The 14,751-nt window shown below is 38.5% G+C and overlaps 1 protein-coding gene across 3 annotated transcripts in view; it reads right to left on the bottom strand.

Annotated features, from left to right (window-relative positions):
* txndc16 (thioredoxin domain containing 16) overlaps positions 1–14,751 on the bottom strand; it is a 115,301-nt gene that overhangs the window by 38,591 nt on the left and 61,959 nt on the right. For 2 of the 3 annotated variants that reach the window (XM_072568714.1, XM_072568715.1), the window contains exons 14-15: positions 9,450–9,618; positions 1,992–2,128 (exon numbers count right to left, since the gene is read on the bottom strand). In XM_072568714.1, coding sequence (XP_072424815.1) covers positions 1,992–2,128; positions 9,450–9,618 — 306 coding nt within the window. The remainder of the gene's footprint in view (positions 1–1,991; positions 2,129–9,449; positions 9,619–14,751) is intronic. The other variant, XM_072568716.1, reaches the window with a different exon arrangement.

The following is a 14,751-nucleotide window of genomic DNA, read 5'->3' on the forward strand; positions in this document are numbered from 1 at the left end:
GTTGCAACATTTAAAAGACATTTGGATGGGTATATGAATAAGAAGGGTTAGGAGGGATATGGGCCAGGTGCTGGCAGGTGGGACTAGATTGGGTTGGGACATCTGGTCGGCATGAACGGGTTGGACTGAAGGGTCGGTTTCCATGCTGTACATCTCTCTGACTCTATGACTTTATGGATTGTTACCTGTCCAATCACACACAAAGGACAACAGGGAACTCAATTGATACCTCCTGATGTCTGTTAAATCAACTCCTAAGGGGTCACCCACGACGCTAAACAAAATAACTAAACCAACCCATGAGTCTCTGCAACATTGACCTGGGAAATATTATAGTGAGCATACGCATGGGATAAAGTAAACAAGGGAGGACATTAATCTTAATAAGACTATTCCGCCCAACCACGAAATTGGAAGAGCCTCCCATCTCTGGAGATCCCACCTAATATTGTTGAGCAGGTGATCAAAGTTAGTCCGTAATAACCGATCAAACATGGGGCTAATAAAGATACCTAGGTATGGAAACCCGTCCGTCACCACTTAAAGGGGAACTTAGGGCCACCTTCAGCCTCTGGCACTTCCTTAAGGTCCCCCAAAGGCATAGCCTCCAACTTTGCAAAGTTGACCTTATATCCTGAAATAGCCCCAAATGAATTGATACATTGTATCAGATGGGATACGGAGGTCATCGGGTCTGATAAAAGCAGAAGGACGACATCCGCATACAGTATAATCTTGTGTACCCTCAATCCCACTTCCGGAGCAGTTATGTGGACATTCTGATGAATGGCCTCTGCCAGCGGCTCTATCACCAACGTTCACCAGGTGATGGATTGAACATGAGCTTGGAGGTTTAGTGTCAAGCAAGGCACAAATGTCATACATCATTGGATTCAATCTAAAATGTGCAACTGGTGTGAAATGGAGTCAAGCATAAAGAAATTAGGAAAAAGAAAAATTTGCCAGGAGTTATGTCAGATGATGTAAGGCTTTCTAATCAATCTTAAATTTATCACATTCATCCAGTATTTATGTTCTTTCAACACTAAAAATATTCTGTTTCAATCTAAATACAGGAGTCGGTTGGCTGGTTTGTGAAGCAGAGTAATGCCAACAGTATGGGTTCAATTACACACTGACCAAGGTTACCATGAGGGACTCTCCTTCTCAACCTCTCCCACTGCCTGAGGTGTGGTGGCCCCCAGGTTAAATAGGAGGCACCTTGAGAGAAGAATGATTCTGAAGATGAAGGGCTTTTTAAATGAGGAGCAGTTGAGGACTCTGGGCCTGTACTCAACAGAGTTTAGAAGAATACTCCGTTGTGTTTAAATCTTACAGAATACTGAGAAGCCTGGATAGAGTGGACGTGAAGAAGATGTTTCCACTGGAGAGATCAGGACCCGAACGCACAGCCTCAGACTGAAGGGATGACTCATTAGAATGGAGTTGAGGAGGAATTCCTTTAGCCAGAACTCATTTCCATAGAGGGCTACAGAGGCAAAGATATTGGGTGTCTTTTAGACAGAGATAGGTTTTTGATTAGTAAGCAGCTCAAGGTTTACAGGGAGAAGACAGGAGAATGGGATTGAGAAACATGTTAGCAATGGATGCATGGTGGAGCTGATTCGTTAGATCGAATGACCTTGTTCTGCTTCCACATCTTATTGTTTTATGGTGAAAGGGATGGATTCAGAATCTGAAAAACAATACTTTCAGTGAATGTCAAATGGATGGGTAGTTGCAACAATGGCAATAATAGTACTGGGAGAGAATGATGAGCGGCAAAGTGGTTGTCATTGACATAGCCTGAAGCTGATCTAGTACTTGTGTCATACAGAGGAACGGAAATATGCATTATATGTTGCCTTTCAAAATGTCAAATCTAATTTCCATCAATTTCCTTTTCGGAATTGAGACCACAGAGAAGCAAACCTTTAAGAATAATCTGACAGAAATAATACAAGTGTTTTAGTTTGGCATTCTTATCGTACCTTCTTTCATTTCTGAGCTGAATAATCCTACAACAGGAATGTCCCATTGTGGTTTAGGATCACTGTGTAAATCTCCTTTTAGACAGGCTTCAACATCTTCTGCTGACGTCAACAGAACGGGAGTAGGTATTCTGCTCCTAGCAAGGGAAAAAATGAATATCAGCAACTCAGGCAATATAGTTGCACATCATTAAGAACTTTTAAATGTCCAGCAAAAGGTATCCGAAGCAGTTTAATAGCAAGTAACATGACCAATGATGCTCAAATTCAACAATCACAATCAACCATATTGTATTTAAATTCCTGATTCAACAAAGTTGGTAATTCTTATCTAGTATTTATTTTTCCAATAGTCCTTCATTACAAATATAAGCCTGCTAATAATTTTGTGTAATTCAGCAGTTTCTAAATGGTGTCCTCTAAGTACATAATGTACAGACACCCTCTAATGGCCATAATGGGCGCTACTGTGTCAAGTATTCACCAGAATCCAGTTTAGCAGTAACCATGCATTTAAAGATATATTTTATGCATGGATATATTGAATTATTTAATAAGTTGACAAACAGTTTGCTCAAGTTTCAAGACTATATCTTGAGGGAAGAAGAGGAGCTAATGGGGCGGTTTCACAGGTTAGGGCCTTCATGTCTAAAAGTACAGCCACCAATGGTGAAGTGAGTAAAATACAGAATGCTCGAAAGGCCACAATTTGATGAGTGCAGATATCTTAGATTGTTGTAGGGTTTGAGGAGGTTTCACAGATGGGGAGAGATGAGATCACAGAGGGATTTGAAAACAAGGTTAAAAACTGAAGGTGGTGTATGCCAGCATACATAAGGCTAACGAATAAACATGGTAGCGTTCAAGTTAGGATACAGACAGCAGATGTTTCGATGATTTCATGGAAATGGAGGGTTAAAAAGAAACAAAATGGCTGGGTGCATACTGGAATTGTCAAGGTCAGAGTCAACAAATGCATGAATGAGGGTTTCATTAAATGTATGTTGATATTAGTTTGAGTACTTAGCAGGCATCATTGTTGACAGAATAAGAATTGCAGGAATAGAACCTCATTTTTTTGAATGTCAGCTAAAGTTAACCATAAGAAACTCCATTACACAAACAGTTTGAATCTGAACTAATGATCCCACCCAAAGAACTGAAGAATGCAATTTCCAGATGCTGTACATAATGTTCCAAATGTTCTTTTTTGAAGTCTGTGAATCTTGCCAGCAAAACAATTTAATCTTAATTTCCAGTAATTTCACAGTTTAAGCATAACACTTTCCAGGCGAAAATTTCAATTTGACATGTCGAGTGATAGTTAAAATTCAGTTACTCAAGTAGCTTTACTACATCCTTAAAGGAATATGTTCCAGTTACATTGTATTTGTTGCTTGTTTCTAAGGTTATGCCTCAATATATCACAACCACACATGACTGTATTGTATCCAGCAGGTGATGATACTTCAAGCGTAGTTATTATCTTCTCAAATTTAATTTTCCCATTCTGTTTGACAGTACTATTGATTACAATTTCCCTCACATTGCTGCTGACTGAGAGCAGACTAAGGGAGCAGTAATTGATTGGGTTGGATTTAACAGCTGTTTGTGTATAAGACAAATCAGCAATTTTCCATATTGTCAGGTAGATGCCAGTGTGGAAGCTGTACTAGGACAGTTTGGTTAGGGACATGGCAAGTTCTAGAGAGAATATCCTTAACATTATTGCTGAGATATTGTTGGAGCCCATAAACTTTGCAATGTCCAGGGCCTTCAGCCTTCTCGTGACATCAACTGATCGAATGAATTGAATTGTTTGAAGACTGGGATCTGAGAGCTGGGGGATATCCAGTGGATTTCCTTCCCTGAAGGACATCAGTGAACTAGATTTTTTCGATGATAATTAATACTGTTCCATGGTCATCTTTAGACTCTTAATTCCTAACATTATTGAAATCAAATCCCACTACTGACTGTGATCTTCTCTGTTTATCCATAGACCCATGTTGCTGGGCAACAATACAGATAATTCAACTTTCTTTAATGCGTTAAACCACCAATCTTCATTTCTTCACTTCAAAGGTTGAAAAATCTCACGAAAAATGCATATATACAAAGAGACCTCCAGACCTTCAGCATCAACCTGACAAAACAACTCTAAAAATTAACCTGTAACTATGTCGCTGCCTTCTTAACAGAAAGATACAAAATATAAATTAAATTTAAAATTATTGTTCCTAACACCAGATACACAGTATTAAAAGAGGCCAAATTATCTCAACTGTGTATTCAATCAACCTCAGGATTACCTCACATAAGTAATTCCATAACCTACCTCATGGACAGCAGCATAGGTTAATGAATAAAGTCAAATGTGCTGTTTTCACAGAAGGGTTCTGAAGAAGGGTCACGGGGCCCAAAATGTTACCTCTGATTTCTCTCCACAGATGCTGTTAGATCAGCTGAGTTTTTGTTTTGTTTCGGTTTTCACAGAACGTGAGTGGAATTGTGAATACCCATGTAAAAGTGAAAATTACAGAATAACACAATAAAAAATGTACACCTCAGTCCAACACCGGCATCTCCAAATCATAATAAAAATGCATCTTTAATTAATCACCTTAAATGAGTGGTTTGGAGAATTATGTAAGAATCCTGAGAATATTTGCCTAAAGTACAAACCTGTTTCTTCCTCAACTGCCTGATTTGCTGAGTATTCCCAGCATTTTCTGCTTCTATTTCAGATTTCCACTATTTACATTATTTGGCTTTTGTGTTTGAAAATCCTACATTTTGTGCTACATACCGCATTTGACTAATGGCAAGCAACGTTACATGAGATCTATTTACCTCGTGTGAGTTGGTAGTACTTGCCCCTCTGAGTCAGAATATTGTGAGTTCAAGTCCCACCCCACAGATTTGAACACAGAAACCAAGGCTGGCAATTAGGATAGAATCCAAAGGCATATTGTAATGTTGGGCATGCCAGATTTTGGATGAGACATTAAACCAAGACTCCACCTGCCCTCTCAGGTCGGCAAAAAGATTCCTTTTGAAAATGAACAGGGCAGGAGCCACTGTTCCATATCATTAAAGCACCCTCAATCAATCTCATAAAAACAGATTATTTGCTCACTCTCACACTGCTGTTTGTGGGAAACAGTGCAAGTTGGCTGACGTGTTTCCCAGCGACTACACATCAAAAGTATTGCATGCTGTAGACACATTCTAGGTGCAAGATACTTTCACTTGCAGTGAAACAAAAATCACTTGCATCTTGTAGTATTTCTCACAATAGTTTCAGAATGTGTGAATCACACCCTGTTTTATATTCCAAACAGTAACAGATCTTGTTACAGATGCAATCAACAACAAACCAGCAGCAAGAAAATCAGACATTTTTGTTGATATATAGCATGAAACTTTTAAGTAACTGTAACTGCCTTCTAATTAATCTCAGATGCTTAAGTGCAACTGCAATTTAGCATTTAGACTTTCTCAACAAGGAAAACAAAAACTTGAAAAAAGGTGGACAGGACAAATTAAACATATCTTCATCGCAGCAGCTAGATACTGAAATGTGCTCTGGACCTCAGATTTCCAGTGACCATGTACTGGTCTCTTAACATAGAAATTCTCTTTCCCTTAACTATTACAGGTTATTATGGTGACAAGAATTATATCGAAAAGTTGGTTGCAGCAGTGCAAGCTGTAAACTTGAATGGCAAATCATTAAAATTCTTGTACATAAAAGACAAGAAAAGGATCTTGATTTTAACTGCTGAGTGGGAGTGCGGAAAAGATAATGGAGTCCTTGTTCAGGAGCTGCTTTTGGTAGGTTTGCATGCTTTTAATAGTGAGGCCTCAATATCATTGAAAAACCTGGAAAGCTGGTGGGAAGTAGCTAGCTGGCCTTTAACATCATAGGGCTAGAATGTTGGCATGGGGTCCCAGAGCAAGAAGTACCAGGTGAAACTGACTATATTGGCGAAGTGCAGCAAGAGTGCAGATGTTGGGTAGGAGAGGGAGAAGGGAGTGGGTGGTGGATGCCAAAGACAGTGGAGTCCGCAAAATAAAGCAAATTACTGGGAATGCTTGAGATCTGAAACAAAAAACAGAAAATGTTGAAGATGCTCAGCAAGTCTGGTAGCATCTATGTGGACAAAAACAGACTAATCAAGAGCTCCAAAAAAGGGTTATATTGGACTTGAAACATTAACTCTTTCAGTTGCCAAAGCTTCCTTCTGGTGACTAGAGAAGATACCCCAATCAGAAAACAAATTATGTCTTACAATAACTTGTGGTCTTGGCCTGAGTGCTGCCTGATTGCTGTGCTCTTCCAGCCTCCTGCTTGTCTATTTGGATTCCAGCATCTGCAGTTTTTTTGCCTCTTGCTTCCCAGAGATCACTGTTCCTCATATCACAATTCCACTTAAAATGGCAAATTGTTTACTTCACAGAACTTTAGTCCACATACCTAATGTAGGGCCTCAGCATTTTGGGAAGTGTGACCTGCAATTCAAAACTGCAATGTGAAAGATCATTGCGGGGAAAGAGATAGAGAAGAGTCTCATTCCATTTTGTTTGCCCCCTCTGGTTTGCAGAAGGGCAGAATTAAAAATCATGGGCCTGATGTCAATGTAAACTGTATCACATTTCTATCATTTGGTTGGCCTTTTCCTTTGCTCGTTTGTTTATTTAAACATTCTTCAAGTTCAGATTTGTACTCCCACGCACAGTTGTTCTCCAAATGTTTGTGGACAGACTGATTGAAAATGATTAACTTTACAAACAGATGTAAATGGGAAATTCTTTCCAACAAAACTTAGATCAAAAACACATTTCTTATTCACAAACCATGCAAGATACAAAACATGGCTTAAAATACAGAAGAACAGACTACAATAATTTCAATTGTTAATTCCAAGCCTGACGTGCACAAAATGAGGGGTTTGTGCTCCAAAACAACAGTCTTTAATGACAGTTAACATTTCTCCAGCAGTTTCAGTTTGTATGTCAGATTTCCAGCATCCAGAGAAAAGGTGGCGGGGGGAGGGGGGGGCGGGATCCTTGATGCCACATCCCTTCTCCCATATCATACAGTACCATCAACTTCTCCAGTGTATCCCCCATCTCCCTTCCTCCCAGAACCAGCCTCACTAGTCACCTCCTCCATGTATTCCCCCTCCCATATCCTCACAGCCTATTGCAGAGCCAGTTTCAAAGTTACATACTTTTTCTCGTTATGCGCATAGTGCAGCCTTTGCACAAAAAGTGATGTATTGGGCCTGGAATTGTGTGCATGCACATTTTCAGAACAGTGCACATGGGCGGTTGTAGGTGTCAGCAAATAATGCCATAGTACAAAGATTTTAAAGGTGTTTATTTTGTTAAATATTGCTTTGCCTGGAATGAGGGAAGAACTAACCTTTGCCGTGCTATTGTTAATTTTATTAATTTAACTTGCTTTGCTTTAGAGTGTTCCTTCCAGTTTAAAAATTCAAAATTCCAAGAGATCGCCATGCGCCTTGATTATTGAGTGCTATTTGTACTAAAATGTTTACAAGCAAAAGAGTTTGTCCACAGATCTTTCAGTTGTGACACTGCAACAATAATTCCAAGCCTGTCGCTCTACCATACCTCTACCATGTCAGCAAGAATGCATTTCTTCAAGTAGGTGTACTTACCGTGGCCAGTGAATCAGACAGATCGGTGTCAGGTTCATGGAAGGTGTCACCATATACTGTGTTAATCAGTCTGTCACATTTTGACCCAGCCCATAAAGTCAAAGGTTAGCTAATTGGGGAAAAGAGTTATCTTTTTATATCTGACTCAAGACAAACCAACACAGTGGAGACACAACCAGAGCCATGGGATTACGAGAGGGACTATACATCTTGCTTAAGCAGCAGATTGCTACTTGAGCAAGTCTGAGGGGTATTTTGCAACAAAACCCACAGTCACCAGATTGTTGCTCTCGGTTGTCTCCTGAATAATGCTGCAATGCAATGGGGACAAAGCAGAGCTTGCTCAGCAAAGAAGAACTTGCCCATTCAGGTAAGGAATATCCTGCAATAATCAGGACAGAACAGAAGTGGGAGGACAGCACTGTATCAAGCTACATCCAAAGCAATTTTCCAACAGTTAGCTGACTAACAGGTCAATTGATAATGGTGCATAAATATCAATGTTAAATCTGGGACCTCATTACTGTGCGTGCCTTCAATCTCCTCAATCAATGAAGCAAAAAGGCTAAAAAAAAAGAAAACCAAGTAACTGCTGTAAAACTAAATCAGATAAATAGAGCCAAATGAAATAATTGTAAGACAAGCAATCACAAAAATATACATAAGACAGAATAAAAGAAGTTCCCAAAATTCATTATCTGTTGGAATAAGACTTCACAGGTTCACTTGTAGTCATTGAGATGTACAGCATGGAAACATACACTTTGGTCCAACTCATTCATGCTGACCAGATATCCCAACCTAATCTAGTCCCATTTGCCAGCACTTGGCCCATATCCCTCTAAACATTTCCTATTCATATACTCATCCAGATGCCTTTTAAATGTTGTAATTGTACCAGCCTCCACCTTATTTCTTCTTTGAGCATCTAATGCTAACCTGATGGCAGGACCATAAACCATGTCATCAGTGCTCGCTGTAGCAGTGAGATTAAGTCAGGTTTAGAGCATGCATCTAGCAATTTCATGACATACAATTGATACACTTTATTTGTATTAGAGAGGTTTATGGCAAGATTTTCAGATCTAACAGAATGGTGGAAATTATTCAGCAGTTTGCAGAGAAGTGGAACATTTGAAGCTTTTATCTTACAATAAATTTTTGGATTTTTCTGCTAATTAATAACTGGTATTTTGAAACATTTTTAAACCATTTGTGAGTCATCCTCACAGGAACACACATGAAAATATTAATCAAGGATACAATTAGAAAACTTCACGCAAAATGTCCACAGATAATCAAGTTTCCTAAGAAACTACAGGCGCAAAGTTTTGTTTTGTGGTAAAACATCAAAATGCAACTGAGTAGAGATGTGTTCCTAACAGTCAAGGACAAGAAAATTATCCCAATGGACCTTTCCTCTTTGACAGCCTTACTTACAAACAGGAAATAAAGTATAATATGTGAACAACAGAAGAAATCAGTTCAAAATTAACTGTTAGTTCTTTAGCACTGCATAAGCAATTTAATATAACTGGTCTTGGGTTATGGTATGCAAACTAATCTTATGCCCAAAAACCAATTATTTAAAAAAAGAATTAAATTAGTTCACTAATGCTCTTCAGGATGGGAACTACCTTACACCTATATCTGCACAGGCACTCTATGGCTGAATTTTAAATAATATCAGGACAATAAATACTGTTTTATTAGAATCATCCACATTCCAAGCAAAAGAAAATAAGAAGGTTTAGTTTAATTTACTTACAGCATAATGAACTTTAATAGACTGTGTACTCCTAGCATTCCAGTGTAGAGTAAGGGTCTATTGCCTTGAATATATATCTTGACAGTCGGAAAGTGTGTAACGCCTTCATTCAAACAAACACCTGGCCAGTCTCCACAGTTAACTCGAGTCAGTACAAGGTCCTTCATATCTATGCAGCAACATTTTCAGAAGAATTTTATTGCATTCAATTTAAAACAAAAAATATACCAGTAAGGCAGTATTTATATGGGTAGTCCAAGATAAATGGTCTCTGAAGGTTCTACCCTGAAAACAAATGTAGGTTAGGAACTTAGCAGCATTACATATATTCTGAGAAATCTTAATTTTGTAACATTTACCCAAAATTAGAGGTTTCTACAATTCTACAATTACAATTTTGAACTGTACAAGACTGTCGAGCTTGTAAAATATCAACACTGCAGTATCAATTAAAGCTAATATCTGTTTAAAATGTGTATTTAGAGGCATTAAAACAGCTAAAGTGATGTGACATCATAAATATTGAAATGACAAAATACAACAGTGAAAGTTTGCGATGAGACAAAAGGTTGCATAGTGTCTATATGTACATTTTTTGGAGAAAATATATTTCAGGTTCATATTGAAATACTAAAATGATAGAAAACACATAGTTTGTTGCAAGACTTTTTTCCTACAGTACAGGCTGAAGAACTGATATATGCAAACCTGAGACATTGCTGCCTCATCACATTGAGAGGATGAACTCCTCTGATTTTGATAGCTAGTTTCTGCTCTACATAAAGATAGAAAAAAAGTTGCCTTAAGTATGACATTAATATGAGAACTGAAACCAACTTTTTCAGACAGGTACACATATGCACATGGCAAATTTATGAATCAGTATAGAAATTATTAGTTACAAAATACCATCTTGATTTGGGATTGTTACCAATTTTTGTTTGTTGTTATTATTTAGCATTTTCCACAAGTTTCATTTTAAATAGATCTAGAAAGGAAGTTTATCATAGTGGGAAAAATAAATGCAAAGATTTTAAAAGTTTAGGTATCTGTAGCTGTTTTCGTTTTTATGAATACATCTTGACCAGTGTAAAATGATCAGTGAGCTTGATACGATTTCTCAAAGGAAAAATTCTCTCAATTTTTTATTTACTCGTGTTGCATGTGCATTGCGGGTGAGAGCCAGCATTAATTTCCCATCCCTAGTTGCCTTTTTGAACTGCTGCAGTCCACATGCTGTAGGTAGACCTACAATGTCATTAGGGAGAGAATTCCAGGATTTTGATTGAACAAGTGTAAGAACAATTATATATTTCCAAATCAGGAACACCAAAGGCTTAGAGGGGAACTTGCAGATGGTGGTGTTTCCATGAATCTGCTGCCCTTGTCCATTGAGATGGAAGTGATTGCGTGTTTGGACGGTGCGGTCTAAGGATCTTTGATGAACTTCTGTAGACTTGCAGAACTATGCGGACTTGAGGCCATAGTCAAATCAGCCATGATCTTATGAAATGGTGAAGCATGCTCAGGGGACAAGCCGCCTACTCTTGCTCCTATTTCATATGTTAATATGAGATGTGGAAGGTTAATTGATTTTGGATCACAAAAGATTGAGCAATAGGTTGGAAGTACAATGATTATGAGGCTATGGAAGCTTTCTCAAGATTCAGCATTCAATGAATAGCACCCAAGTTGTTTTGAGAACTCCTACAATCAACTCCATCCCCCACTTAAAGTTTCTCAATAGAAAATAACATCTGCCTCTCGAATATGCTGATTGTCTGTGGTTAGTCATCCTACACAGTAATGTGAAACTTACTGGAAGCTGTCACAATTCATTCATTCTTCAGAATTTAAATGCCCTGAAAAATATTCGTGTCAGCAATGGCGTGGAAGTCACAAATTGAGGATACTCCTATTTCCATGGAGAACAGTCTACATCAGCAGCCAGGCAGCATTATGCAAAGACCACAAAAACTGTACCAGAATGATCATTCAGAAGGTAATTGGTGAGAAGGCTTAAAAACTGGTTTCACTGCCTTGTCAGTTCAGGTGGCTCTCTGCAGTATAATCCTGAACCAATAACCTACATGGTAGAAATGTCTCAAAAAGACCATGGTTGCATCTTTTGGCAGAGATAGTCTTTGCAACTTTGAGGAGAAAGTACATCGAGGAGATCAGTAGGATAATTATAATTTAGATGAGTCCTAAGCAATGCTGCTAGGAATATTTAATAAATGTTATGACTGTATTTGATGATCAGGATGCAATGGGTATATACATGTAAATTGAAAGAAATATATGCCTCAAATATGGTGGAGAATCTAGGATCAAAATTATTCAAGCAATTCACTATGACTAGAAACATCAGGCAGTGGTATGAAGAGTGCTAAGGCAAAAAGGATTCTGTAATCTAATTGTTGCACATAAATCTTAACTTAGTAATATTTTTGATAAGTATTGATGACCCAGCAAGCTTTTCAAATGGTGAGGCAATGAAAAAGAGAATCAAAAGTGCATCTTCAAGTGAAAACTCAAAGTTTGAACAAACACAAAGATATGCTAGTATGAACACATATTTTTCAATTACAGGCTTTTTTACATCCAACCGTTAAAAATAGTACATTTAGCATTAGGCACACGCCTTTTGTTAACATTGCTCAATCGCAAGTGTAATATGATCAAACTGAACCATTAGTGGGTGGTAAAATATCAGTCACTTTCAAATATTTTCTACATCAGTTATATTCCTTAGAAGCATGAACTAAAATGGTGAGATGATAACATTCTAAGAATTCAGTCCCCTGATTTTTCTATAAATCACAGCATGTATCAGCTAAAATTATTTCACACCCTGCACCAAATGCAAAAGATTTCTCATGGCACTACCATGTAAAACAAGGATGGATTTTTAACTCCTGGATAGGAATAGGAATAATAATATTAATAATCTGTAGGAAGCCCTCCCAACTCCATCCCCAATGCTCCACCACCACTTACCCCTGCTTCAAGTCTGGCAGAAATAACAAACAGGCTGTTGTGCAGAAAGGGTCCAGGTCTAGACTTGAGGGAGTGTTCCCATCATATGGTAAGAAGTCAAGAGTGGGTGACGAGAGGCAAATGCTATAATGGAAAGGCTTTGGAAGCCTAGGAAATGCCCAGAGTTTCTTTTTGATACATGGAGGAGTACACCTGCTTCTTCTGATCCACAAATAAACTATTTTCTTTAAAAAAATGTCAAACATATAGTTTTTTCTATTTTAAGTATCCGTACCATTTATCATCAAAACCTTCCATAGGCAAACTTTCACAGGGCTCTTAAACCAGTGATCAATCAGGAAGTGGATATTCCCATTCCGTGAGACCAGTATATACCAGATGCAGCCAGACAGAACTTCATACAAGGAAATGATTGTAGTATAATTAAATGTCTTAACCATACATACTAACACCATGTTTACACAGCAGCCTTGCAGCAATTGCAAGAGATCTTCAATGGTTCAATTCCCAGGTTCTCTGCTCAAGAGTACTAAATGTACAACCTTTAACGGTACATAAGTGCTTGAAAATGCTGTACCCAAATGATTAATTTTTAAAAAGCAATAAAGGAGGAGAAGATGAAATATGAGGGTAAGCTAGCTACTAAAATAAAAGAAGATTGCAAGAGTTTTTTTAAGATGTCTAAAAGGTAAACGAGGGACAAGAGCGGACATTGGATCATTAGAAAATGAGGCTGGAGAAGTCACAATGGGGAGCAAGGAAATGGTGAAGGAACTGAATCAGTCTTCACAGATACTAGCAGCATACTAGAACTTTGAAAGAATTGGAGGCAAAGGTGAGTTTAGTTGCTGTCAGTAAGGAGAAAGTGCTTAGACTCTGAAGATGGACAAATCACCCAACCCGGATGGACTATACCCCAGAATTCTGAAGGAGATAGCTGAGGAGATTGTAGAGGCATTAATGCGGATCATAAAGGAATCACTGGAGATGGGGAGGATCCCAGAGGACTGGAAAATGTAACACTTCTGTTTAAGGAGGGAGAAAGGTAGAAGACAGGAAACTGTAGGCCAGTTAGCTTGATCTCTGTCAATGGTAAGGTTTTACAGTCCATTGTTAAGGATGAGATTGCAGAATACGGGTACACAATACTTTATCCAAAATCCCAGAGTCCGAAAAACTCCAAAATCAGAAGTCTTTTTCGAGAAGCTTTCTTCTCCATAGTAAGGTTGTTTGACATGCAAACAGTTAACCCAGCTCCACATCCATTTGCGCATGTCACTCAGATATGAAGTAGTGGCATGGCCCAGCACAGGCCGGCATCAATTCTGTCTCAGAGCTCAAAGGTTTTTTTCCCTTTCTTTAAACTTTGCAGCAGTTTGATACAGTTGAGTGGCTTGGAAGGCTCAGAGACCAATTAAGAGTCTACCATATCATCACGGGTCTGCAGTCACATGTAGGCCAGACCGGATTGGCTGTTTGGTAATTCTTGTTAATTTCACTGAGAAAATGTCAATTATTCAGAAATCCAAAAAATTCCGAATCCCAAAAACCAGCTGGCCCTAAGGGTTTCACATAAAGAATTTTGTACCTGTGCTTGGAAATGCACGGTAAGATAATAATGAGTCAGCATAGCTTCATCAAGAGTAAGGTCATGGGTGACAAATCTGTTAGAATTTCTTGGGGTGGTAATAAGCAAGTTAGACAAGGGAAAGCCAGTAGATGTAATCTATTTAGATGTCCAGAAGTGCCACACAGTTCTAAGTAAGATAAGAAGCCATAGTGTTAGGAGCAAGCTACTGGCATGAATAGAGCATTGGCTGACTGGCAAAAGGCAGACATCAGGGATAAAAGGGCCTTTTTCAGGATGACAGCCCATGACTCGTGGATCTCTGCAAGGGTTAATGTTGGGACCATGGGTATTTACATCTGAATGAAGGAACTGAGGGCTTATTCCTGAAACATTGATTCTCCTGCTGTTTGGATGCTCCAGAATGACTTGTACAGGAGAGTGGGCAAAGAGTGGCAGATAGAATTCAATCTGGGAGAGTTTGAGGTTATGCACTTTTTAAGAAGAACAGAGATGTGAACTATTTTTTAAACAGAGAAAGACTTCAGAAACCGTAAGTGCAAAGGCATATGGGAGTCCAATTCAGGATTCGCTTAACATGCAGGTTCATTTAGCAGTCAGGAAGGCAAATGCAATGTTAGCATTCATTTCAAGAAGGCTAGAATACAAAAGCAGAGATGTACTGATGAGGCAGTAAGACTATAAAACTCTGGTCAGGTCTCATTTGGAATATTA

This window comes from Chiloscyllium punctatum, chromosome 4 (assembly GCF_047496795.1).
Source record: "Chiloscyllium punctatum isolate Juve2018m chromosome 4, sChiPun1.3, whole genome shotgun sequence".
NCBI lineage: Eukaryota > Metazoa > Chordata > Chondrichthyes > Orectolobiformes > Hemiscylliidae > Chiloscyllium > Chiloscyllium punctatum.